Source organism: Leucoraja erinacea, unplaced genomic scaffold, assembly GCF_028641065.1.
Source record: "Leucoraja erinacea ecotype New England unplaced genomic scaffold, Leri_hhj_1 Leri_873S, whole genome shotgun sequence".
Lineage (NCBI taxonomy): Eukaryota > Metazoa > Chordata > Chondrichthyes > Rajiformes > Rajidae > Leucoraja > Leucoraja erinaceus.
The window spans coordinates 41,379-67,977 of record NW_026576810.1 but is presented as its reverse complement, the minus strand read 5'-3'; the positions used below and the strand labels follow the sequence as shown (position 1 = coordinate 67,977).

The 26,599-nt window shown below is 47.0% G+C and overlaps 1 protein-coding gene across 1 annotated transcript; it reads right to left on the bottom strand.

Annotated features, from left to right (window-relative positions):
• Positions 1–8,064: 8,064 nt before the first annotated feature.
• On the bottom strand, positions 8,065–23,811 carry LOC129694959 (dedicator of cytokinesis protein 1-like; the record flags this gene model as incomplete). The annotated part of the gene is made up of 3 exons (XM_055631700.1): positions 8,065–9,077; positions 14,012–14,067; positions 23,770–23,811. Coding segments are annotated over 3 exons (360 nt in total), but the record flags the coding sequence as incomplete, so codon positions are not given.
• Between the last annotated feature and the right edge of the window lie 2,788 nt (positions 23,812–26,599).

Sequence of the window (26,599 nt, the reverse complement as noted above, 5' to 3'; positions counted from 1 at the left end):
AATTAGGAGACCAAAACTGTACACAATCCGTTGCTGTCTTGAAGAAAAACGAGTTAGAAAGTGCTAATGAGGTGCCGTGCGGAATGAAATAATGTCCAGGTTGGTAGTTTCTGGTTGACTTGCCTATGGGTGCCTGGGTTAACTGGACTTGGTCCTCCATCTTTATATCAATAGTGGTATTCTTGATCTTGTGGAATGTTGTCGGTGATTTGCAACCCACAATTTGATTCCCCATACAGTCATACTAATAAAAGTGCGGTCGGTGGCCGCGAGCCTTCCGTTGATGGGGCGATCCTGGCTCCCGTAGCCGGGGATCAGGCTCTCCGCGTCGGGGCGATCAAGCTCCACATTAGGGGGGGATCTCAACTCCCCCACGCCGAGCGATCGACCCCGAGTCGGTGCGGGTCAAACCTTCTGCGACTTTGGAGCTTACCGACATCGGTCTCTACCCGAGACTGCAAGCTCCTCGATGTTGAAATCCACAGGGAAACCCCAGGCAAGGAATCGGCTCCGATGGCAGGTCAATATCCCCGTGGAGGGGCTCAAAGTCAGTCCCAAGCGAGGCCGCCAGCTCCATGATGGTAGGCCGCAGAGCGACCGGAGATACGATCCGGAAAACAATCGCATCTCCGGCTAGGTAAGAGAATGGAAAAATGTTTCCCCTGACCCCCTCCCCCACCTCCCACATGAAACAAACCAGAGAACATTGAAATTTTCAAACACACTAAAAATGAAAAAAAAAGATGAAAAGGCAGACAGACCGGTGGCGAGGCTGCCACCGCTGACAGCGCCATCTGGTGGAATAGGTTCAGTTCAGATGAGTTTGAGTTTAGTTCATTACCAAGTGTATCGAGGTAGAAACATAGAAACATAGAAATTAGGTGCAGGAGTAGGCCATTCGGCCCTTCGAGCCTGCACCGCCATTCAATATGATCATGGCTGATCATCCAACTCAGTATCCCATACCTGCCTTCTCTCCATACCCTCTGATCCCCTTAGCCACAAGGGCCACATCTAACTCCCTCTTAAATATAGCCAATGAACTGGCCTCAACTACCCTCTGTGGCAGAGAGTTCCAGAGATTCACCACTCTCTGTGTGAAAAAAGTTTTTCTCATCTCGGTTTTTAAAGGATTTCCCCCTCTATCCTTAAGCTGTGACCCCTTGTCCTGGACTTCCCCAACATCGGGAACAATGTTCCTGCATCTAGCCTGTCCAACCCCTTAAGAATTTTGTAAGTTTCTATAAGATCCCCTCTCAATCTCCTAAATTCTAGAGAGTATAAACCAAGTCTATCCAGTCTTTCTTCATAAGACAGTCCTGACATCCCAGGAATCAGTCTGGTGAACCTTCTCTGCCCTCCCACTATGGCAATAATGTCCTTCCTCAGATTTGGAGGTACAGTGAAAAGCTTTTGTTTCCAGTCAGTGGAAAGACAATAGATGATTACAATCGAGCCGTCCACAGTGTACGGATACAGTATAAAGGGAATAATGTCAATAATGTTTAGGGCACGGTAAAGCCAGTAAAGTCCGATCAAAGATAGTCTGAGGGTCTCCAATGAGTTAGATAGTAGCTCAGGACTGCTCTCTAGTTGTTGGTAGGACAGCTCAGTTGCCTGATAACAGCTGGGAAGAAACTGGGGTTTCTCCTGAATCTGGAGGTGTGCGTTTTCACACTTCTGTACCTTTTGCCCGATGGGAGCGAGGAGGAGAGGCCTCTAGCGTGTCCAATCCCTTAATAATCTGATATGTTTCAATGTGATCCTTTCTCATCCTTCTAAATTCCAGTGTATACAAGCCTAGTCACTCCATTCTCTCAGCATATGACAGTCCCGCCATCCCGGGAATTAACCTTGTAAACCTGCACTGCTCTCCCTCAATAGCAAGAATGTCCTTCCTCGAATTTGGAGACCAAAACTGCACACAATACTCCAGGTGTGGTCTCACTAGGGCCCAGTACAACTGCAGAAGGACCTCGTTGCTCCTATACTCAACTCCTCTTGTTATGAAGGCCGACATGTCATTAGCTTTCTTCACTGCCTGCATGCTTACTTAGAAAATAGGTGCAGGAGCAGGCCATTCAGCCCTTCGAGCTGCAGCACCTACTCAATATGATCATGGCTGATCATCTAACATCAGTACCCCGTTCCTGCTTTCTCCCCATATCCCTTGATTCCGTTAGCCCTAAGAGCTAAATCTAACTCTCTCAAGTGTGTCGACAAGAGTCCAGGACACTGTTCCTGTTAAGAGGGAAGGGCAAGGCAGGTGGATGTGAGGAAGCTTGGATGACGTTGATGTTGCAGTTATATAGACGTGGATGAGGCCACATTTAGAGTGCTGAATTCAGTTCTGGACACCATGTTATAGTTAAGTTGTAGTCAAGCTGGAAAGAGTGGGGAGAAAATTTATGAGGATGGTGCCAGAACTCAAGGACTGGAGCTACAGGGAAAAGTTGAGGAGGCTAGAACTCTATTCCTTGGAGCGTAGGAGGATGAGGGGTGATCTTATAGAGGTGTATACAGTCATGAGAGGAATAGATCGGGTAGAGACAGTCTCTTGCCCAGAGTAGGAGAATCAAAGTGTAAGGTGAGGGGAGAAAGTTATAGACAATAGACAATAGGTGCAGGAGTAGGCCATTCAGCCCTTCGAGCCAGCACCGCCATTCAATGTGATCATGGCTGATCATCCCCAATCAGTACCCCGTTCCTGCCTTCTCCCCATATCCCAGACTTTAAGAGCCCTATCAAGCTCTCTCTTGAAAGCATCCGGAGAACCTGCCTCCACCGCCCTCTGAGGCAGAGACTCACCACTCTCTGTGAGAAAAAGTGTTTCCTCGTCTCCTTTATAAAAAAGTGTTTCCTCGTCTCCGTTCTAATAGGAACTGTGTTTATTGTCTATTGTCTATTGAATGTGAGGGGTAACGTTTTCATTCAGGGGGTGGTGAGTGTGTGGTGTGATCTGCCGCACGAGGTGGTTGAGGCAGGTAGTTTAAGGATCAGTTGGACAGGTACATGGATAGGGCAGGTATAGATAGATATGGGCCCCAGGTAGGCAGGTGGGACGTGTAGATGGGACATGTTATTTGGTGTGGGCAATATTGGCCGAAGGGCCTGTTGTATGTAAGACTCTAGTTGTCAGAGATTGCTTCAACTCAGCAACCTTCACTTGTTGAAGGAAATGCCAGGAGAAGAAAAAATAATCTTACAAACTCCAGACTTGAAAGTGGAAAGTGCTAAACCTACTAATTTACCAGATTGCTGCTTGGAACATCAGTTCCTTGTTCAGCAACGCAGCCAATACCACTGCAGCGAAACTCCCTCAGTAAATGTTTCCATTACAATCTAATTTTCTGCATGTATCAAGAACATAACCTTTGCTTCACTGCAGATAGCTGTTGATAAAAGTATTACCTGCCAAGCAGAAAAGAATTATTCTATATTCAGCCGTTAAAATGTAGACCGTTGAACAAGACAGAGCCTTGTGCGTATAATTGTAAATCTTACAGCAAGGCTGTCTTTAGTCCTGCAGGATCATTACAGTTATTGATATCAGCAGTCAATATAATTCATTTGGTTAATGTACACTCTTTGTACATTTGAATTGTAAAAATCATTCTCCGTAGCCATGATTTTTAATAAAAGTTTTTTCATAGACACACAGTATCTGGGCGGCACGGTGGCGCAGCGGTAGAGTTGCTGCCTCACAGCGCCAGAGACCCGGGTTCGATCCTGACTATGTCTAGTGTACCGTCTGTACGGAGTTTGTACGTTCTCCCCGTGACCTGCGTGGGTTTTCTCCGGGACCTTCGGTTTCCTCCCACACTCCAAAGACGTGCAGGTTTGTCGGTTAATTGGCTTGGTGTAGGTGTAAATTGTCCCGAGTGGGTGTTAATATGTGCGGGGATCGCTGGTCGGCGCGGACACGGTGGGCCGAAGGGCATGTTTCCGCGCTGTATCTCGAAACTAAAAAAAATGAAATACCCCAGTGAGCCAATAATACATAGGGTCTTGACCCGAAACGTCACCCATTCCCTCTCTCCAGAGTTGCTGCCCGTCCCGCTGAGTTACTCCAGCATTTTCTGTCTATCTTCGGTGTAAAGCAGTTCCTTCCTAATCATCTCCGAGATCTTCGGTTTCCTCCCACACTCCAAAGACGTGCAGGTTTGTAGGTTAATTGGCTTTGGTAAATATTGTAAATGGTCCCTAGTGTGTGGGATAGTACTAGTGTAAGGGATCTCTGGTTGGTGGGCCGAATGGCCTGTTTCCAGGCTGTGTCTCTAAACTACACTAAACTAAACTAAAACTAAGATTGGAGAACAGCTGGATGAAGTCAGCAGATCAGGTAGCCTCTGTGGAAAGAATCTCGGGTCAGATCCCTCATCCAGACGAAAGTCCAGAGAAAAGTCTATATCTCTATCAGGTCTCCCTTAAATCTCCGATGTTCCGGAAAAAAGATACAAACTAGAGAAAGGGTCTCGACCCAAGGGTTTGATTGTCCATTTATCCTCAACAGTGTAATGTGCGCGTGCCAACTTTGACGAATGTGGCACGGTGGTGCAGTGGTGGAGTTATAGACAATAGACAATAGGTGCAGGAGGAGGCCATTCGGCCCTTCGAGCCAGCACCGCATTTCAATGTGATCATGGATGATCATCCCCAATCAGTACCCCGTTCCTGCCTTCTCCCCATATCCCCTGACTCCGCTATCTTTAAGAGCCCTATCTAGCTCTCTCTTGAAATTATCCAGAGAACCTGCCTCCACCGCCCTCTGAGGCAGAGAATTCCACAGACGTCACCACTCTCTGTGTGAAAAAGTGTTTCCTCATTTCCGTTCTAAATGGCTTACCCCTTATTCTTAAACTGTGGCCCCTGGTTCTGGACTTCCCCCAACATCGGGAACATGTTTCTTGCCTCTAGAGTGTCCAAGCCCTTAATAATCTTTTACGTTTCAATATACGCCTTTCAGCGCCAGAGACACAGGTTCAATCCCGACTATGGGTGCTTGTATGTACAGAGTTTCTAGTGAGTAGGATAGTATGTGGGATAGGACAGTGTGGAGGGGGTCACAGCGATAAGGAAGGGTAGGGAGTGAAAACGAGATATCAAAGGAGATGCCGATCAAGGAATATGTTGTATAAATCATTGTTAGGTACGAGTAGATGACAAAGATCGAATTTAATTAAGTCAGACTGGTCGGCGAACTGGGAAGGGGGAGGGATGGAGAGAGAGGAAGGGCAAGGATTACTTATAGTTAGAAAAGTAAATGTTCATACTGCTGGGGTATAAGTTGCCCAAGCAAAATATGAGGTGCTGTTTCTTCAATTTGCATTCGGCCTCACTCTGACAATGGAGGAGGCCCAGGACAGAAAGGTCAGTGTGGGAATGGGAGGGGGAGTTAAAGTGTTTAACAACCTGGGGATCAGGTTTGTTATCTGTTATAAGTAATCTGGAGGTTGCAGGGTGACTTGGACAGGTTGGGTGAGTGGGCAGATGTATGGCAGATGCAGTTTAATGTGGATAAATGTGAGGTTATCCACTTTGGTGGCAAAAACAGGAAGGCAGATTACTATCAAGTTGGGAAAAGGGGAAGTACAACAAGATCTGGGGGGTCCTTATTTATCAGTCACTGTAAGTAAGCATGCAGGTAGAGCAGGCAGTGAAGAAAGCGAATGACATGTTGGCCTTCTTAACACGAGGAGTTGGGTATAGGAGCAAAGAGGTCCTTCTGTAATTGTACAAGGCCCTAGTGAGACCACACCTGGAGTATTCTGTGCAGTTTTGGTCTCCATTCTTGCTATTGAGGGAGTGCAACGTAGGTTCACAAGGTTAATTCCAGGGATAGCGGGACTATCATATGTTCATAGAATGGAGCGGCTGGGCTTGTATACACTGGAATTTAGAAGGATGAGAGGAGATCTCATTGAAACATATAAGATTATTAAGTGTTTGGACACGCTAGAGGCAGGAAGCATGTTCCCGATGTTGGGGGAGCCCAGAACCAGGGGCCACAGTTTAAGAATAAGGGGTAAGCCATTTAGAATGAAGATGAGGAAAACATTTTGTGAAGAGAGTGGTGAATCTGTGGAATTCTCCGCCTCAGAAGGCAGTGGAGGCCAAAGCGAGAGTTAGATACTGTAGACCAAATCTGTACACAATACTCCAGATGTGATCTCACCAGAGCCCTATACAACGGCAGAAGAACCTCTTTACTCCTATACTGAAATCCTCTTGTTATGAAGGCCAACATTCCATTAGCTTTCTTCACTGCCTGCTGTACCTGCACGCCAACTTTCAGTGACCGGTGTACAAGGACACCCAGGTCTCGCTGCACCTCCCCCTTACCTAACCTAACCCCATTGAGATGATAATCTGCCCCCTTGTTTTTGCCGCCAAAGTGTATAACCTCACATTTATCTATATCATACTGCATCTGCCACGCATCTGCCCACTCACCCAACCTGTCCAGGTCGCCCTGCAACCTCCTAACATCCTCTTCACAGTTCACACTGCCACCCAGCTTTGTGTCATCTGCAAACTTGCTAGTGTTGCTCCTAATTCCTTCGTCCAAATCATTAATATCATAGAATCTATCATAAAATATTTCCTCATATTCAATAGCACCTCATATTCCGTTTGGGGAGTCTGCATCCTGGGGGCATGAACATCGAATTCTCCCAATTTTGTTAGTCCTTGCTGTCTCCTCCCCTTCCTCAGTACCCCTGCTGTCTCCTCCCATCCCCCAGCCTTCTGGCTACTCCTCCTTTTTCCTTTCTTGTCCCCGCCCACCCCCGCCCCCGATCAGTCTGAAGAAGAATTTCGGCCCGAAACGTTGCCTATTTCCTTCGCTCCATAGATGCTGCTGCATCCGCTGAGTTTCTCCAGCTTTTTTGTGTACCTTCGTTTCTCCAGCATCTGCAGTTCCTTCTTAAACACATAAAATATTTCCTGATTGATTCAATAAGTAAGCAGCAAAATCACTCAGCTGGCAGTTGCTGCCTTTCATCGCCAGAGACCCAGGTTCGATCCTGACTACGGGTGCTTGCCTGTACGGCATTTGTACTTTCTCCCTGTGACCAGTTGGTTTTCCCCGGGATGCTCTGGTTTCCTCCCACACTTCGAAGAAGTCCCCGTGTTTGTAGGTAAATTGGCTTCGGTACGTTTGTAAATTGCCCGCAAGGATAGTGCTAGTGTGCGTGGGTCACTGGCCGGCATTTCTAAGCTAAACTAAGGTAAAATAAATCGTAACTTGGCAAGGATCGGTGAATACATTTCTTGCCTCAGCCGTATTTAAGGTTAAGTATAAAAATACAGCGTCACCACAGCTCATTTGAGACAATATGAAATATTCATTGAAGGTTCAAAATCAAGACACATTTCTGCTCTGTAGCTCTGCGGATAAAGCCTCGAGTCTCAGGGGATTCCGCAGTACCCATGGTGATGGGACGTGGCAAGTCCTGGGCATTGTATCAGGTCAAGGGCTTGTCTCTTGTATAAAACCTTCCTGCATCATCTTCTTCAGCAGCCTTGATATGGCTGATGTGGACAAGGATTCAATTATACTTCATCATCCCATGCACCAGGGGGCAGCACGGTGGCATAGTGATAGAGTTGCTGCCTCACAGCACCAGGGACCCACCCGGGTTCCATCCGGACTATGAGTGCTGTCTGTACGGAGTTTGTACCTTCTCCCCGTGACCTGCGGAGGGTTCATGATCCCGACCACGGGTCAACAAAGGAGGAGGACTGACTGAACGTTATTGACTTCCACCACAGTGAAGAATGTTGATTCCACCTTGGTTGATGTTCATGTTGTATTCGATTGTGTAGTGTTTAAGAAAGAACTGCAGATGCTGGAAAAATCGACGGTAGACAAAAATGCTCGAGAAATTTGATTAGAATAATCTAATTTGAGGAAGGACATTCTTGCTATTGAGGGAGTGCAGCATAGGTTTACAAGGTTAATTCCCGGGATGGCAGGACTGTCATATGCTGAGAGAATGGAGCGGCTGGGCTTGTACACTATGGAGTTTAGAAGGATGAGAGGGCATCTCATTGAAACATATAAGATTTCCTAAAGATATAAGATTATTAAGGGCTTGGACACACTAGAGGCAGGAAATATGTTCCCAATGTTGGGAGAGTCCAGAACCAGGGGCCACAGTTTAAGAATAAGGAGTAAGTCATTTAGAACGGAGACGAGGAAACACTTTTTCTCACAGAGCGGTGAGTCTGTGGAATTCTCTGCCTCAGAGGGCGGTGGAGGCCGGTGGAGGCCGGTTCTCTGGATACTTTCAAGAGAGAGCTAGATAGGGCTCTTAAAAATAGCAGAGTCAGGGGATATGGGGAGAAGGCAGGAACGGGGTACTGATTGTGGATGATCAGCCATGATCACATTGAATGGCGGTGCTGGCTCGAAGGGCCAAATGGCCTACTCCTGCACCTATTGTCTATTGTCTACTGTCCAAGTAAGCATACCTTGAGATACTTTAGCAGTGCGCGTACAAAATGTAGAAACCAGGAACCTGCGCCACCGTGTGATTCCCTGTTTTCGTGTTTCTTGGCAGAGGGGACATTTTAAGACAACTATCACACCCATATGCACAACATACAGTACAGTGCATATGTAGTTAATGTTTACAGATATTGGCCTTCCAGCTTGATTCACCCGTGCCAACCAAGGCCTGGATAGAGTCGATGTGGAGAGGATGTTTCTACTAGTGGTGGAGTCTTGGGCCAGAGGTCATAGCCTCAGAAATAAAGGACATCATTGGAGCATTGGGGGAAAGCCGAAGAACGTGAAGAAAACCCACGCGGGTCACGGGGAGAACGCACAAACTCCGTACAGACAGCGCCCGTAGTCAGGATCGGATGCGGTTCTCTGACTCTGTAAGGCAGCAACTCTACCGCTGCGCCACCACCCTGCCATATCAAAAGATTCACGGTTGTGTACAAGTATGAAGATGTGGACATTGTTACTCACCACATACAGCTGTTTCCAGATATTCGACCACTCCCTCAAGGTGGTTGTGATTTCTTGTACCAGGGGCATCTCCGTGGAAATGATATTCTCTTGTTTTCTTGAAAATTAAAAAAAAACATAAAGTTCAACACAAAAATTAACACATTAATAAAACAAACCCTGTCATGAAATATTCTTCCTGGGTAGACACAAAATGCTGGAGTAACACAACGGGACAGGCAGCATATCTGGAGAGAAGGAAAAGGCGACATTTCCTTCTCTTGAGACCAACGTCACCCATTCCTTCTCTCCAGAGATGCTGCCTGTCCCGCTGAGTTACTCCAGCATTTTGTGCCTACCTTCGATTTAAACCAGCATCTGCAGTTCCTTCCTAAATATCTTTCAGAATTCTGCTTATTCTTTAAAAGCTTATTTGTTAGATGTTATGTATTTTATTTTATTTTATTTTATTTTATTTTATTTAAAGCACTATTCAATAATGATCATTGATTAATATGAATAATAATTAAATAATATTTTATTGAACGAGTTCTCCTCCATTGTTAAGGGCCTGTCCCACTTACGTGTCCTTGGCATGCAAATTACACTACCTCGTACTCGCAGAGGGGTAAGTAGTTGTGCGCGGTATCGCACGGGGCTCCGATATTTTTCTAGTGAATGAAATCTTCGCACGCCAATGGCCTGTCGCGGAACTGACGGCCAAAGTGGGACAGGCCCAAGACCCTGGCGTGACGCAACGTCTCACCTCCAACAGCAGCAGAAGCAGCCAAACGATCGCCGAACTCGGCCTGGGGCTCACGGCCGTTGTGGTCCGGATCCGCCCCCACTTCTACTCCCAGAGCGGGGACAAGAAAATTGAAGATGGACACAAAATGCTGGAGTAACTCAGCGGGACCGGCAGCATCTCTGGAGAGAAGCAATGGGTGACGTTTCGGGTCAAGACCCTTCTTTTCAGTGAAGAAGAGTCTCGACACAAAACATCACCCATTGCTTTCCAGAGATGCTGCCGGGCCCGCTGAGTTACTGCAGCTTTGTGTCCATCTTCAAATGACGTCACGAGCTCCAGACCATCGCGTAATTAGCGTGCCAAGGACACGTAAGTGGAACAGGGGCTTTAGAGTGAAGCCAAATGCAAATTGGAGGAACAGCATCTCATGCAGTATTTTGCTTAAGCAGCTTGCAACCCAGTAGATAGACACAAACAGCTCGAGACCCTTGTTCAGACTGGTAAGGGATAAGGGAATCGAGAGATATAGACGATGATGCGGAGAGATAAACAACAATGAATGAAAGATGTTCAAAAAAAGTAACGATGATGAAGCTGTGTGTTGGGTGAGAACGAGAAGCTGGTGCAACTTGGGTGGGGGAGGGATAGAGAGAGGGAATGCCGGGGCTGCCTGAGAAATCAATATTCATACCACTGGGCTGTGAGCTGCCCAAGTGAAATATGAGATGCTGTTCCTCCAATTTGCGTTTAGCCTCACTCTGACAATGGAGGAGACTGAGGACAGAGAGGTCAGTGTGGGAATGGGAAGGAGAATTAAAGTGCCCGGCAACCGGGAGATCAGGTTGGTTCAGGCGGGCTGAGCGAAGGTGTTCCACAAAACGATCGCCCAGTCTGCGTTTGGTCTCGCCGATGTATAAGAGTTCACATCTTGAACAACGGATACAGTGGAGGAGGTGCAAGTGAAACCCTGCCTCACCTGAAAGGACTGTCGGGGTCCCTGGACAGAGTCGATGGAGGAGTTATAGGGACAGATGTTGCAACTTCTGCGGTTTCAGGGGAAGGTACCTGGGGAGGGGGTGGTTTGGGTGGGAAGGGATGAGTTAACCAGGGAGTTGCGGAGGGAACGGTCTCTGCGGAAGGTGGAAAGGGGTGGTGAAACTGATGTAGTCCATGAGTTCTGCATGGGTGCAGGAGGTAGCACTGATGCAGTCATCAATGTAACGGAGATAGAGTTCGGGGATAGGGCCAGTATACGCCTGGAACAGGGATTGTTCGACATACCCGACAAAGAGGCAGGCATAGCTGGAGCCCACGCGGGTGCCCATAGCTACACCTTGGACTAGGAGGAAGTGGGAGGAGTCAAAGGAGAAGTTGTTCAGGGTGAGGAGTTCCGCTAGACAGTGGAGTGTTAGTAGAGGGAAAGTGGATGGTTCTGCAGTCGAGGAAGAAATGGAGGGCTTCAATGCCTTCCTGGTGGGGGATGGAGGTGTAGAGTGACTGAACATCCATAGTAAAGATGAGGGAGCGGGGGGCTCGGAATGCGGAAGTCATTGAAGAGACGAAGGGCTTGAAGTTCACGTTTGCATTTATTGCCACTTAACCAACTAAGCCGCAGTGAGGCTTGTGAGGTGTCTTGGACATTGGCCGGGAGAGACTGGACCAGTGGGGATAGGATGGAGTCGAGGTACATGGAAATCATTTCCGTAGCACAGGAGCAGGCAAAAACAACGGGTCTGCCAGGGCAGTTGCGTTTGTGGATTTTGAGGAGAAGATAAAAACGATCAGTGCGGGGCTGGGAAATTATAAGGTTGGAGGCTGTGGAAGCCAGACAGCCAGAAGTGATGAAATAGGTAAAGGTGTTTGAGATTACAACCCAGTCTAACTGCAAGTAACCCTTGCATTCCCTCTCCCTCCATCCCTCCCCCAATCATCATACCAGCTTCAAAGTCGTCTTGTTGAGTCTCATTGTTTGTAACTCGTTTTCACCCAGCCCACAGCTAACAATGGCCTGTTTCCTTTATCATTGTTACTTGTTTGCATCTCTTTCATTCATTGTTCTATATCTCTCTGGAGAACAAAGAAGGGAAGAGATTGAACTTTTTTTTGCCTTCCATCACAGTGAGGAATGTGGAGGAGTCAGTGCAGTGGATGTTCATGTTAAGATGTATTATGTCTGTTTTGTTGCGTTTTATTGATATAACTGTATGGCAAATCAAATTCCTCGTATGTTACAAAACATACTTGGCTAATAGAAACATAGAAACATAGAAACATAGAAAATAGGTGCAGAAGTAGGCCATTCGGCCCCTCGAGCCAGCACCACCATTCATTGTGATTATGGCTGATCATCCAACTCAGTATCCCGTACCTGCCTTCTCTCCATACCCCCTGATCCCTTTAGCCACAAGGGCCACATCTAACCCTATTAAATAAAGCCAATGAACTGGCCTCAACTACATTCTGTGGCAGAGAATTCCACAGAAAAATGTTTTTCTCATCTCGGTCCTAAAAGATTTCCCCCTTTTCCTTAAACTGTGACCCCGTGTTCTGGACTTCCCCAACATCAGGAACAATCTTCCTGCATCTAGCCTGTCCAACCCCTTAAGAATTTTGTAAGTTTCTATAAGATCCCCCCTCAATCTCCTAAATTCTAACGAGTACAAGCCGATTCTATCCAGTCTTGCTCCATATGAAAGTCCTGCCATCCCAGGAATCAGTCTGGTGAACCTTCTCTGTACTCCCTCTATGGCAAGAAGGTCTTTCCTCAGATTAGGAGACCAAAACTGTACACAATACTCCAGATGTGGTCTCTCCAAGGCCCTGTACAACTGCAGTAGAACCTCACTGCTCATATACTCAAATCCTTTTGCTATGAATGCTAACATACCATTCGCCTTCTTCACTGCCTGCTGCACCTGCATGTTTACTTTCAACGACTGGTGTACCATGACACCCAGGTCTCGTTACATCTCCCCTTTTCCTAATCAGCCACCATTCAGATAATAGTCTACTTTCCTGTTTTTGCCACCAAAATGGATAACCTTGCATTTATCCACATTATACTGCATCTGCCATGCATTTGCCCACTCACCCAGCCTATCCAAGTCATCTTGCAGCCTCCTAGCATCCTCCTCACAGTAATACAGTATGATTATGATTATTATGATCACTGTTTATATCTCCCTTTCGCCTGACTCCAGAACAAGGGGTCACAGTTTAAGGATAAGGGGGAAGTCTTTTAGGACCGAGATGAGAAAAACATTTTTCACACAGAGAGTGGTGAATCTCTGGAATTCTCTGCCACAGAAGGTAGTTGAGGCCAGTTCATTGGCTCTATTTTTAGAGGGAGTTAGATGTGGCCCTTGTAGCTAAAGGGATCAGGGGGTATGGAGAGAAGGCAGGTACGGGATACTGAGTTGGATGATCAGCCATGATCATATTGAATGGCGGTGCAGGCTCGAAGGGCCGAATGGCCTACTCCTGCACCTATTTTCTATGTTTCTATGTTTCTACATCTCTCAGTCTGAATAAGGGTCTCAACCCGAAACATCACCTATTCCTTGTCTCCAGAGATGCTGCCTGACCCGCTGAGTTACTCCAGCTTTTTGTGTCTATCTTCAGTTTAAACCAGCATCTGCAGCTGCTTACTACACAGTGCCTCATTCAGAGGAGCTTTGAACTTGCACTGGAGGGCAACATAAAAAAGAACATAGAACATCGAACAGTATAACACAAGAACAGGCCCTTCGACCCACAATGTCTTCAGATTCTTCAGACTCCAAACCCTATACACCACTATTCCATGATCTACTGCTAGGGCCACCCAAGGTTGAGGATGAGGGTCCAGACTAAGAACGATCCAACCTCCAAGGCCTCAACTGCAGACCAGGCGCATTAAATTATCTTGAACTCAACGGCTGTGAAGGCGGATGAAGGCTGCAACAGATCTATCAGCTCCAATCGTCTTGGTTCCCTTGCCATTGGAATTAGTTGAATGATTTGTGAAGGACCGTGTGCTTCTTGGAGTGCAACATCAAGTACACGTTAAACACACACACGCACAGGCGTCTTCATTCAAAGCGCAAAGCTACTCATAATCCACCTGAGAGTCAATAAAAACAACAGAACGTGGACCATCATCCTCGACCTCAAGGGATAGCCACCACTATTTTGTTCTGTTCCACCCATGAGTTCCTGTGAGGTCAACTCATAGCAAGCATTGTGAACGGCCCAGGGTCAAAATCAGAAGCACAGGAGCAACTTATCGTTCATTCACCAGACTTGGACCAAGCAAAGACACTCACCCTCTGAGTTCAACGGTTGCATGTTTGATGTGAATGATAGAGGCAGGAAAAATTCCCTGTGGAGAGAGCACAAGGGCAGAAGTCAGGCATAATATTCAACTGCAGACTGGAATGATACAGGCCATTTAACGGCTGCCCCTTTATGAACAAATTAAATATTTCACGCAGTGACGGGCAACCTGGTCTAAAGTTTAGGGTTGAGTGCGTAGAACCATAGAAACATTGAATCATCGAAAAATAGCAGGAGTAGGCCATTCGGCCCTTCGAGCCAGCATCACTATTCAATATGATGTCAGGACTTTCATATGAAGAAAGACTGGATAAACTCGGCTTGTACTCGCTAGAATTTAGAAGATTGAGGGGGGATCTTATAGAAACTTACAAAATTCTTAAGGAGTTGGACAGGCTAGATGCAGGAAGATCGTTCCCGATGTTGGGGAAGTCCAGAACAAGGGGTCACAGTTTAAGGATAAGGGGGAAGTCTTTTAGGATCGAGATGAGAAAAACATTTTTCACACAGAGAGTGGTGAATCTGTGGAGTTCTCTGCCACAGAAGGTAGTTGAGGCCTTGAGGTGAATGGCGGTGCAGGCTCGAAAGGCCGAATGGCCTACTCCTGCACCTATTTTCTATGTTTCTATGATCATGGCTGATCATCTAAAATCAGTACCCCGTTCCTGCTTTTCCCCCATATCCCTTGATTCCCTCAGCTCTAAGAACTAAATCTAACTCTCTCTTGAAAACATTCAGTGAATTGGCCTCCATGAAAACATCAAGTGAATGAGTGAAAGTCACCTATCCATGTTCTCCGAAGATGCTGCCTGGCCTGCTGAGTTACTCCAGGCATCTGTGCATGTGTGGTTTTTTTTACGGTAAAGCAGCTTCTGCAGTTCCTCACGTCTCTTTGCGATCGCCTACTTTGCCTGTGCATTCATGTCAATGATGAAAATTATCACGGAGATGTAACAGACTTGGCGGTGGTGTTGGGGTGTTGGGGTAGGGGGGGGGGGGTGGGGTGGGGGGGGATGGAAAGTGGTGTTTGGTTCAAGCCTGCAACCAAAACGGTGAAAAGCTCACCTCACCTCACCTCACCTCACCTCACCTCACCTCACCTCACCTCACCTCACCTCACCTCACCTCACCTCACCTCACCTCACCTCACCATCTCTACCTGACAACTTGGGGTTTGGGGAGCTGGGAAACGTGAGTAGATGGTACTAATGCTGACAGAGAAAACACTTTTTCACCCAGAGAGTTGTGAATTTGTGGAATTCCCTGCCACAGAGGGCAGTGGAGGCCAAGTCACTGGATGGATTTAAGAGAGAGTTAGATAGAGCTCTAGGGGCTAGTGGAGTCAAGGGATATGGGGAGAAGGCAGGCACGGGTTATTGATAGGGGACGATCAGCCATGATCACAATGAATGGCGGTGCTGGCTCGAAGGGCCGAATGGCCTCGTCCTGCACCTATTTTCTATGTTTCTATGTGTTCTGTGTATTTTATGTTCCCTCCAGCCCAAACTCCAAGCTGCTGTGAATATGGAACACCCTGTCAAGCCAGAGTTAACCACATCTTTCTGCACAGCATGCTTGACAATCCAGTTGATTTGACTCGTTGCCACAGGGAAACATGGCCCAGATTATGATCAGTTGGACACTATTCCCGTTGCACTTTGCTAAGCGCTTCCTGTTCAGAGACAGCCAATGGATGATTTTACTTCGGAGTCACGTGAGTGACTACGTGAAGAACGCCGCCAGGACGCATGCGTGTCATATCGCTACACGCATTGCAACGAGTCACAGCAGGGGGAACGACGTTCCCTTAGCAGCAGAATTTGAAAGCCGGGAACAGCAGGTAAGGAGACTCTGCGTTCCTTCCACTTACCTTACAGTTGGAGACATGGACCAGATCCATGAAGGCTGCGAAAAAGCTGGCGGGGGAGAGCCGCGGAGTTGCGGGCAGCCGGCAGCAGCAGGCAACAGCACGCCAATCTCCCGTAATGGGAACAGCTGTGCCCGACTTCGCCCCTGCACCGGCCACGGCCGGGCGGTAGAGCGAAGTAAAAAACTAACAGAGTCGTTGACTCCGATGAGTCCGACTCATAATAGCCGCGAGCGGCCATTGCCCGTGCGCATTGGGGCCGGTTGGAGCGGCTTCAGGAGCAGCCGCGAGCGGCCAGTGCCCGTGAGCATTGGGGCCGGTTGGAGCGGCTGCAGGATCAGCAGCAGCCGCGAGTGGCCTATGCCCGAGAGCATAAGAGAGCAGTTGGAGCGGCTGCTGGAGGAAATTCTCCATGTGGCAGGCTCCAGGAGATGGAAGCTACCCACAGTGGGCAGTTAGTAAGCCCCACAGCAGTACCTCTTGTGGGGCTGCAGTGTTTCTCCCTGATCAGAGGGGAGTACGGAGGATCAATTCTGGGCTGACCCTGAAGAGGGGAATGTTCAACATACCCCTAGTATGCCTGGGGTGAAAGAAAACAGGTTGGATATGGTGTCCCAGTTTATCCAACCCGACCAAACTGGCCTAAACCTGGAGCCGAAAATAGTGGTAAGCATTGACTACATGTCTTTTAACCAACTACAGGGACAGGCATTATCAAACACCACAGCACGACACTTACCACCAGGGAACTCCAAGTCGCTAAATGTTCCCAGTGTCAACCAGTGCATCTGGAAACATGTCGGGGCTTCAATTAGAACCAGGGACTTAAAAATACAGAAAGTCCTAATGGCTAGTTTTCACGGGGTGACTTGACGCAAGATGTAGCCAGAGTGGAGTGGTCGTGGTCTAGCACGATATCACACGATATAACGGGGGTAGAGTAAAGAGTTCCCACGGTACTCAGCAATTCTGTCATTTGTGCGAGTGACTTGTCCGTCTCCCGATCTTTCCCGTTAATCGTGAATGAACATCGTGGACTGTAGTGTAGTTGATCACGTGGCACAAATGATGTTACTTTGTTGTCACACACTATATTGGTTTTTTTCACCCGAGCTCTTTAATGAGCTGAAGAATAATCTGTGTTTTTTTAGACAAATGTTGTTTGGTGTGATGCACCTTCTCTCAATATGTGCAAGAAGTCGTCTTTTTATTTTGTCAAATATGAATAAAGACTGTGTCTCACATTGACCGTGATGATTGTGTTATTTTATGATCTACTGAGAGGTGAAACTTTCAGTCTGAAGAAGGCTCTCGACCCGAAACGCCACCCGTTCCTTCTCTCCAGAGATGCTGCCTGTCCCGCTGAGTTGCTCCAAGCAACTGGTGTCTATCTTCAAAGGACTGACCAGGACTGCCTCTCTCTCTCTCTCTCTCTCTCTCTCTCTCCCTCCCTCTCACACAGGCATGACTGGAGGAACTCCGCGGGCCAGGCAGCATTTACGGAGGGAAATGGACAGGCGACCCATTCTTCAGGCTGCCTTATGTCTCTCTCCCCCCCCCCCTCACCCCAACTCCCACCCACACACACGAATGCTGGAGAAACTCCGCGGGTGCAGCAGCATCTATGGAACGAAGGAAATAGACAACGTTTCTGCCCCGCTGCACCCGCTGAGTTTCTCCAGCATTCGTGTGTGTGGGTGGGAGTTGGGGTGAGGGGGGGAGGGGGAGAGAGACATAAGGCAGCCTGAAGAATGGGTCGCCTGTCCATTTCCCTCCGTAAATGCTGCCTGGCCCGCGGAGTTCCTCCATTCATGCCTGTGTGAGAGTGAGGGAGGGAGGGAGAGAGAGAGAGAGAGAGAGGCACACACAAGGTGGATGCGAAATCTCACCTGCCTGTTTCAGTGACAGACACCCACCGCCAGTAAATGAAGACACCCCCATCTGTCTCCCCCTCCTCTCCCTCGACTCCCCCTTTCCCTCCCAACTCCAGTCCCGTCCCGACCCCCTGGGAAACTGAAGGTTTCCCGCTGTAATTAAAGAGTTCCCACGGTAGACTGTAAAACTGGGACCCTGGTTCTGGACTCCCCCAACATCGGGAACATTCTTCCTCCATCTAGCCTGTCCAATCCCGTAGATACGATTAGACAGGTATCTAGTTATTTAATTCAATTAATGATTTCTATCGCCCAGCCTCTCATCTTTCAATCGGGTTCGGCCAGGAAGGAACTGCAGATGCTGGATTAAAACGAAGATAGACACAACATGTAGCTCAGCGGGACAAGCAGCATATCAGAAGGGTCTCGACCCGAAATGTCACCCATTCCTTCTCCCCAAAGATGCTGCCTGCCGTTGAACTCATTCTCTTTAAACCGGCATCTGCTGTTCCTTCCGACACATACACAAGAAATAAGCAACTTTTTGGGCCGAAACGTTGCCTATTTCCTTCGTTCCATAGATGCTGCTGCACCCGCTGAGTTTCTCCAGCATTTGTGTGTGTGGGTGGGAGTTGGGGGGGGGGGGGGTAGAGAGATAAGGCAGCCTGAGGAAAGGCTCGCCTGTCAATTTCCCTCCGTAGATGCTGCCTGGCCCGCGGAGTTCCTCCAGTTAGAAACTGTTTTCAGACAAAAAGAGACACACTGACATTAATGAAATGCTTGTTAGCTAGTTTTATTAGATTTGTATGTAAATAGCAAACTGGCTGGATTCACTCTATCCAACTTCCGGGTTCACCGTTCGCAGGAGTTCCCACGGTAACCGCAAGAGTTACTACGGATATCGCACTGGCCACTACGTTCATAAAATGTTGCAATGCTCAACCACAAGTGTACAAGTCACTCTTGGACAAATTCAAACATGTTTGAATTTTCTCCCGAGTACCCAAGTTACACGATTACCTGCCGTTAGCGCCACGGTGGTCCACGAATGCCGTACTGTTACCGCACGAGGTTCCCACGATGTTAAACTCTGGTTACCTCTTGCGTCGTCGCCCGGTGAAAAGGGGGTTTAACAGTCCTAACAGCAGGAATTACGGCTTTTGCCCGCACATTGAATGAGCAAAACATGACCCTAGACCACCAAGATGCACTGGCTTAACTCTGCAACTCACAATACGAGTTAAACAATATTAGGGAAAGTGCTATCCAACCGGCTTTAGACCACAAATTTGCAGGCCTCTGCAAACCTGGAACCTCCAAACCATCAATACTACTATTTGGAGGGGATTTATCAAAACAAGTCAAAGAACTTGACGAAGAGGCGAAAACCCTGGGGCTCATAAAAGCAGCGTCCAAAAACTACTTCGGCCAGAAACAGCACACCTGGGGCAGCGGCAACAGATGCATTTTCGCTGCATTGGGGGAAATTGTTTATTTATGCATTCCCTCCTTTCTGCCTCATCAGTTGGGTATTAAGGAAAATACAGCAAGACTCTGCGTCTGGTATTTTGATAGTACCCGATTGGCCTACTCAACCATGGTTCACGGTGATACTAGACATGCATCATGCATTAGAACCATGCATCACCATCCATCATAGGCCTAATTTATAGGTCCATCCGGTAACAAAGGAAAGATCACCCACAGATCTATGAACATCCCGTCTGTTCTGGAATTCCTGGCAAGCCTCCATTACGATGAGAGGCTCAGTCATGGTGCCATCAACTGCGTCAGAAGTGCTCTGTCAACATACCTGTGGCAAGGAACAGAGCGGCATTCTGTTGGGACACACCCTGGTAACCAAACTCATGAGGGGCATTTTAATGTTAATCCCCCAAGAACCAGGTACTCCCAAATATGGGATGTGAGCATTGTACTGACCATGTTAAAAAACTGGTCTCCAGCTACAGCTCTGTCCCTACAGAAACTGACTATGAAAACAGTCATGCTGATGGCCTTGGTCACGGCACAAAGGGTCCAGTCACTACTGAACCTAAGGCTGTACAACATGACTATTTCATCTGTAAATTTAACTTTTCACATCAATGAATTAGTCAAACAGAACCGACAGGGGTCAGCAGGCCTAAAAACATAATTCAGGGCCTACCCGACAGATGATCGTCTCTGTATTGTAACACACTTACTATTATATATGGAGTATACTAAGATCATCAGAGGGAAAGAAATGTCACTTTTAATCAGCTACAAACAGCCACTCAAAACAGTGACAGTCCAGACCATCTCTCGATGGCTAAAACATGTCCTAATAAGGCTGGAGTAGACACTAGCATTTTAAATCTCACTCCACCAGGGCTGCCGCTACATCGGCAGCTATGAAATTGTGTGTTCCTATGGACCAAATCCTCAAGACAGCAGGATGGTCAACGGAGAAAACTTTCCAATGATTTTATAACAAACCAGTCATTAAACCTGGAACAGTTGCAGAAACAATTTTAAGTTCTGTAATATAATTGGCCCCATAAATAGGGGCTATAATTTGGTGTTAATATATTTATCGTTGGGTTTTCAATATCGTATTGATGTCTAATGATGTTAACACTATTCTCCCCATAATCAAGGCAGATGGGATGCATGGACTCGTTTCCACGGCATGAAATCACAGAGCTTTAAAATCTTCACGTAGTCACTCACATGACTCCGAAGTAAAATAGTAAGATTAAACGAGAACTTACCAGTTTGAAGTTTGATCGTTATTTTATGAAGAGTAACGTTGAGGGATTACGTGCCCTCCGCTCCCATCCTTGAGCATATACTCAACTGGTATCTCTTCTCTAATCTTACTATGTTTAGTCATTACAGTTATCTGTGATTTCACACCGCTGCTTTGAAGAATGACCCGCATGCGTCCTGGCGGGGTTCTTCACGTAATCCCTCAACGTTACTCCTCATAAAATAACGATCAAACTTCAAACTGTTAAGTTCTCGTTTAATCTTACTAACAATAATTGCTGCCGCAACAAGTGAGATTTAAACAGAGCACTCTCCTCCACTTAAGGGCCTGTCCCACGATTATGAACTGATGAAGGGGCTGCGATGGATTTCTGATCAACTCTGGAGGCATCGCAAGCAGGAATCGATCATCAAGTGACATTGAAAGGCCATTTCTGAGACGGGCTGGCAAAATGATTAAAGACCCCTCACACCCCAACCATGGACTATTTGCCCTCCTCCCTTCAGGGAGGCTAGTACAGGAGCCTCAGGTCTTGCACCAGCAGGCTAAGGACCAGCTTCTTCCAAAACACCATTACCCTGCTGAACTCACAGGCCCGATGCTAGCTATCTTTTATCTGTATATATTTATTTGCCTATGTACTAGATCAATATATCTTTATTTGTACATATTGTTTTAACCAGTATCTTTACTACTTTGCACTTTGATTAGATGCTAAACTGCATTTTGTTGTACCTGTACTTGTATTTGTGCAATGCCAATAAAGTTGAATCTAATCTAATCTAATCTAATCTAATCTAATTTGATCTATTTTTAGATCAACATTTACCGTAAACTAAACAGCTCTTCCCAGTAACTTTGAACTGTTCGTCATCTCTGCTGCTCTGAGAAGGGTTCAAGGGGAAGTGAGTTAAGTGCAGGAGGAAATAGTCAACATATATTTTTCAAGCTGCAAAGGGTGCAGAGAAGATTTACGAGGATGTTGCCAGGACTCGACGACGCGAGGACTCGAGGGAGAGGTTGATAAATGTGAGGTTATCCACTTAGGCGGCAAAAACAAGGCTGGCACTTTATTCCTTGGAGGGCAGATGAGGGGTGATCTTATGGTGTGTATGAAATCATGAGAGGAATAGATCAGGTAAACGCACAGTCTCTTGCACAGTTTAGGAGAATGGATAACCAGAGGACATAGGTTTAAGTTGAAGGAGAAAAGATTATATAGGAACCCAAACGTTTTCATATAAAGGGTGGTAAGTGTATGGAACGAACTGCTGGAGGAGGTGGTTGAGGCAGTGTTTGAGAAGCTATTAGAGGGGTATATGGATGGGACAGGGTTTAGAGGGATATGGGCCAAACGCAGTCAAGTGGAACTGGTGTAGATGGGACATGTTGGTCGGTGTGGGCAAGTTGGGCCGATGGGCCTGTTTACACACTATATCACTCTATGACTCTATGGGTGGCAAAAGGTGGAAGGAGACTTTCAGAGAATTCACGGTGGCACAGCGGTAGAGTTGCTGCTTTACAGCGGCAGAGACCCTGACTACGGGTGCTGTCTGTACGGAGCTTGTACGTTCTCCCTGTGACCTGCGTGGGTCTTCTCCGAGATCTTCGGTTTCCTCCCACACTCCAAAGAGGTACAGGTTTGTACGTTAATTGGCTTGGTATAAAATGTAACATTTTCCCTAGTGTGTGCAGGCTAATATTAATGGGTGGGGATCGCTGGTTGGCATCTACTAGGTGGGCCAAAGGGTTCATTTCTGCACTGTATCTATAAACTGTACAGCACATAAACAGGCCCTTCAGCCCACCCTGTCCATGTCACCCATCCATCACCCATGTGCAGAACAAAAATACAGCAAAGAGCAGCTTTGTACACTCTGGAGTTTAGAAGGATGAGAGGGGCTCTTATTGAAACATATAAGATTGTTAAGGGTTTGGACACACTTGGAGGTAGGAAACATGTTCCCAATGTTGGGGTTAGTCCAGAACAAGGGGCCACAGTTTATGAATAAGGAGTAAGCCATTTAGAACGGAGACGAGGAAACACTTTTTCTCACAGAGAGTTGTGAGTGTGGAATTCTCTGCCTCAGAGGGCGGTGGAGGCCGGTTCTCTGGATGCTTTCAAGAGAGAGCTAGATATGGCTCTTAAAAATAGCGGAGTCAGGAGATATGGGGAGAAGGCAGGAACGGGGTACTGATTGGGGACGATCAGCCATGATCACATTGAATGGTGGTGCTGGCTCAAAGGGCCGAATGGCCTACTCCTGCACCTATTCTTTCACTTAAGGAAGCTGGCGAAGGTGAAGCCCATTCTCGAGCGGCAGCATTTTGAGACAGTAATCCATGCCTTTATTACATCTAGGCTGGATTACTGTAACGCGCTCTATTTTGGTGTTGCTCATTCTTCACTGGCTCGTCTCCAGTTGGTTCAGAATGCTGCTGCTCGCCTTTTAACTGGGACTCGAAAGAGGGAGCACATATCGCCAATTCTGGCCTCCCTCCACTGGCTCCCGGTGCACTTTCGAGTTCATTTTAAGATACTGTTATTTGTTTTTAAATCTCTGAATGGGCTCGCCCCGCCTTACCTCTCTGAGCTGCTCCATCCATACATTCCTGCCCGGTCCCTCAGGTCAGCTGGTCAGCTGCTCCTGGAGGTACCGAGGTCTAATCGGAGGCTCAGAGGGGATAGAGCCTTCTCTGTTGCTGCTCCGGCACTCTGGAACACCCTGCCGTTGCACATCAGACAGGCCCCCTCACTGTCCATCTTCAAATCCAGTGTTAAAACACATTTGTACTCCCTGGCTTTTGACCATGCCTGAGGCTTTGCTTCTGTTTGTGGTGTTTTTAATGTTTCTTTATTTTACATGTCTTTTCCTACTATTTCTTTTGATTGTTATTATTGGTGTGTATTAACTTTTTTTTGTCAATGATTAGTGATGTACAGCACTTTGTTCCAGCTATGATTGTTATTAAAGTGCTCTATAAATAAAATTATTATTATTATTATTATTATCTATTGTCTGATGGTTGTTGGGAAGAAGCTGTTCCTCAACTTGCTGGTCGTGGATTTCAGGCTCCTGCCCGATGATATTGGCTGCCTTCATTGGCAGCACCTCCAACAGATCTCTTTGGGCAGCACAGACTTGGTGGGCTGAAGGGCCTGTTTCCTGTACTACATGAATGACCCTCTGCTGATGACAAATTCAAATTGGTCAAGGAAAACATAATCTACGTTGAGCAGTTATCAAGACCTACCTTTACACATCGGTTTTTCAAGGAATATCCTTTGTACCAACCTATGAAATAGAAAGACAAGGAGCATCACTGCCAAGAAGATCAAAGAATCCGGGCTCAACAGTAAATTCACAAACATTAGGTCACAGTCTTAGAGTCACAGAGTGATACAGCGTGGAAACAGGCCCTTCGGCCCAACTTGCCCACATCAACCAACATGTCCCATCTGCACTAGTCCCACACGCCTGCGTTTGGCCCATATCCCTCCAACCCTATCCTGTCCACATAGCTGTCTAAATGTTTCTTAAACATTGTGGCAGTCCCTGCCTCAACTACGTCCTCCAGCAGCTTCTTCCATACACACCACCACCCTTTGCGCAAAAAAGTTACCACTCACCTTAAACCTGTCCTCCAGTTCTCAATTCCCCTACTCTGGACAAGAGACTCTGTGCGTCTGCCCGATCTATTCCTCTCATGACTTTGTACACCTCTGTTAGATCCCCATCATGTATAGTCTTTCCGCCGACTTGATAGCACGCAACAAAAAAGCTTTTCACTGTACCTCATTACAAGTGACGGTAATAAACTAAACTAAACCAGCGGCATATAAGAGTCTTTTAGATAGGTACATGGACTTGCAGGGAAAGGAGGGGTATGGATTTATTTGCAGGCTGATAGGAGTTGGTTCTGCCCTTGTGTCCAGCACGGACATTGTTGGCCAAAGGGCCACTGTTCAAGGTTCTATGATCAATTGCATCAATTCATCAGTTCATGTTATACGAGCAAAATTAGGCCATTCGGCCCATCAAGTCTACTCCACCATTCAATCATGGCTGATCTATCTCTCCCTCACAACCCCATTCTCCTGCCTTCTCCCCATAACCCCTGACACTCGTACTAATCAAGAATCTGTCAATCTCCACCTTAACATGGTCCATTCACTTGGCCTCCGCAGACGTCTGTAGCAATGAATTCCACAGATTTAAGGCAGAGATGGATAGATTCTTGATTAGTGCAGGTGTCAGGGGTTATGGGGAGAAGGCAGGAGAATGGGGTTAGGAGAGATAGATCAGCCATGATAGAATGGCAGAGTAGATGATGGGCCGAATGGACTAATTCTGTTCCGATCGCGTGATCTTATGATCGTCTCTGCCCAGAATCGCCAGAAATCACATCCTCTAGTCCTGACAACGTCCTCACTGGGGGTACAACCCTACATGCTGAGTGGCGACCTCATTGAATCTATTTCTTATGACCTTATGACCACCCTCTGACTAAAGACATTTCTCCTCATTTCCATTCTAAAGGTACATCCTTTAATTCTGAGTCTATGGCCTCTGGTCCGAGACTCTCCCACTAGTAGAAACATCCTCTCCACATCCACTCTATCCAGGCCTCTCACTATTCGGTACGTTTCAATTAGGTTCCCCCCCCCCCCTCATCCTTCAAAACTCCAGCGAGTACAAGCCCAGTGCTGTCAAACGCTCATCCTATGTTAACCGACCCATTCTTGGGATCATTCTCGTAAACCTCCTCTGGACTCTCTCCAGCGCCAGCCAGCACATCCTTCCTCAGATACGGGGCCCAAAATTGCTCGCAGTTCTTGTAAACTCCATCTGGTCTCACGGAATGACAGAGCAGGGGTACTGATTGTGGATGATCAGCCATGATCACATTGAATGGCGGTGCTGGCTCGAAGGGCCGAATGGCCTCCTCCTGCACCTATTGTCTAGTGTCTAGTGTCTATTGTCTATTGTCTATTGTCTAGTGTCTATTTTTTTTTCTCTTTTTTGTTTTGTATGGATTTATTGACATTTGATCTGTTCAATTAATTTAATCAATCTCTGTAAAGCACTTTGGTTCAAATACTGGTTTTGTTGAAAAGTGCTATATAAATAAACATTATTATTATTATTATTATTATTATCTATTGTCTATAGCACGCACAAGAGGTTGAACAGCATTCTCCTGCTTCTAATTCTAATTCTAATCTGTTTGCGGAGGCTCCTGGGAGGGTTTTGGGTGGTGGTAGCCACTGCCTGTGAGCATCTTGTTGCCGGATGACAGGTGGAGAGGGTGGTCGCCATTCCTGTAGAACAGCAGACTGTGTCTCATGTGGTGCCATTGCTGGCGGCTGCCTGTTTACCAGGGGGAAGCTCGCTCGTAGCTCCAAGTTGGACCAGTTGTAGTCGTGCCCATCTGCATGTAAAGTACATGTTTGTTTTTCAGAGCAAGCGCTCTTGGGCCAGATGGGTGCACTAACACGGGACGGTTTAGTTATCAAGGCAGCGTACAGAAGTGCACAGCTGATGTCAAACACAATATAACTTGATTAGAACACCTCGGCACATCCAGTGCCACAATCCCACTAGACAATAGTTAACAGATAATAGACAATAGGTGAAGGAGAAGGCCATTCAGCCCTTCGAGCCAGCAATGTGATCATGGCTGATCATCCCCAATCAGTACCCCATTCCTGCTTTCTCCCCATATCCCCTGACCACTATCTTTAAGAGCCCTATCTAGCTCTCTCTGGAAAGCATCCAGAGAACCGGCCTCCACCGCCCTCTGAGGCCGAGAATTCCACAGACTCACCAATCTCTGTGAGAAAAAGTGTTTCCTCATTTCCGTTCTAAATGGCTTACTCCTTATTCTTAAACTGTGGCCCCCCGTTCTGGACTCACCCAACATCGGGAACATGTTTCCTGCCTCTAGCGTGTGCAAACCCTTAACAATCTTATATGTTTCAGTAAGATATCCTCTCATCCTCCTAAACTCCAGAGTATACAAGCCCAGCCGCTCCATTCTCTCAGCATATGACAGTCCTGCCATCCCAGGAATTAACCTTGTA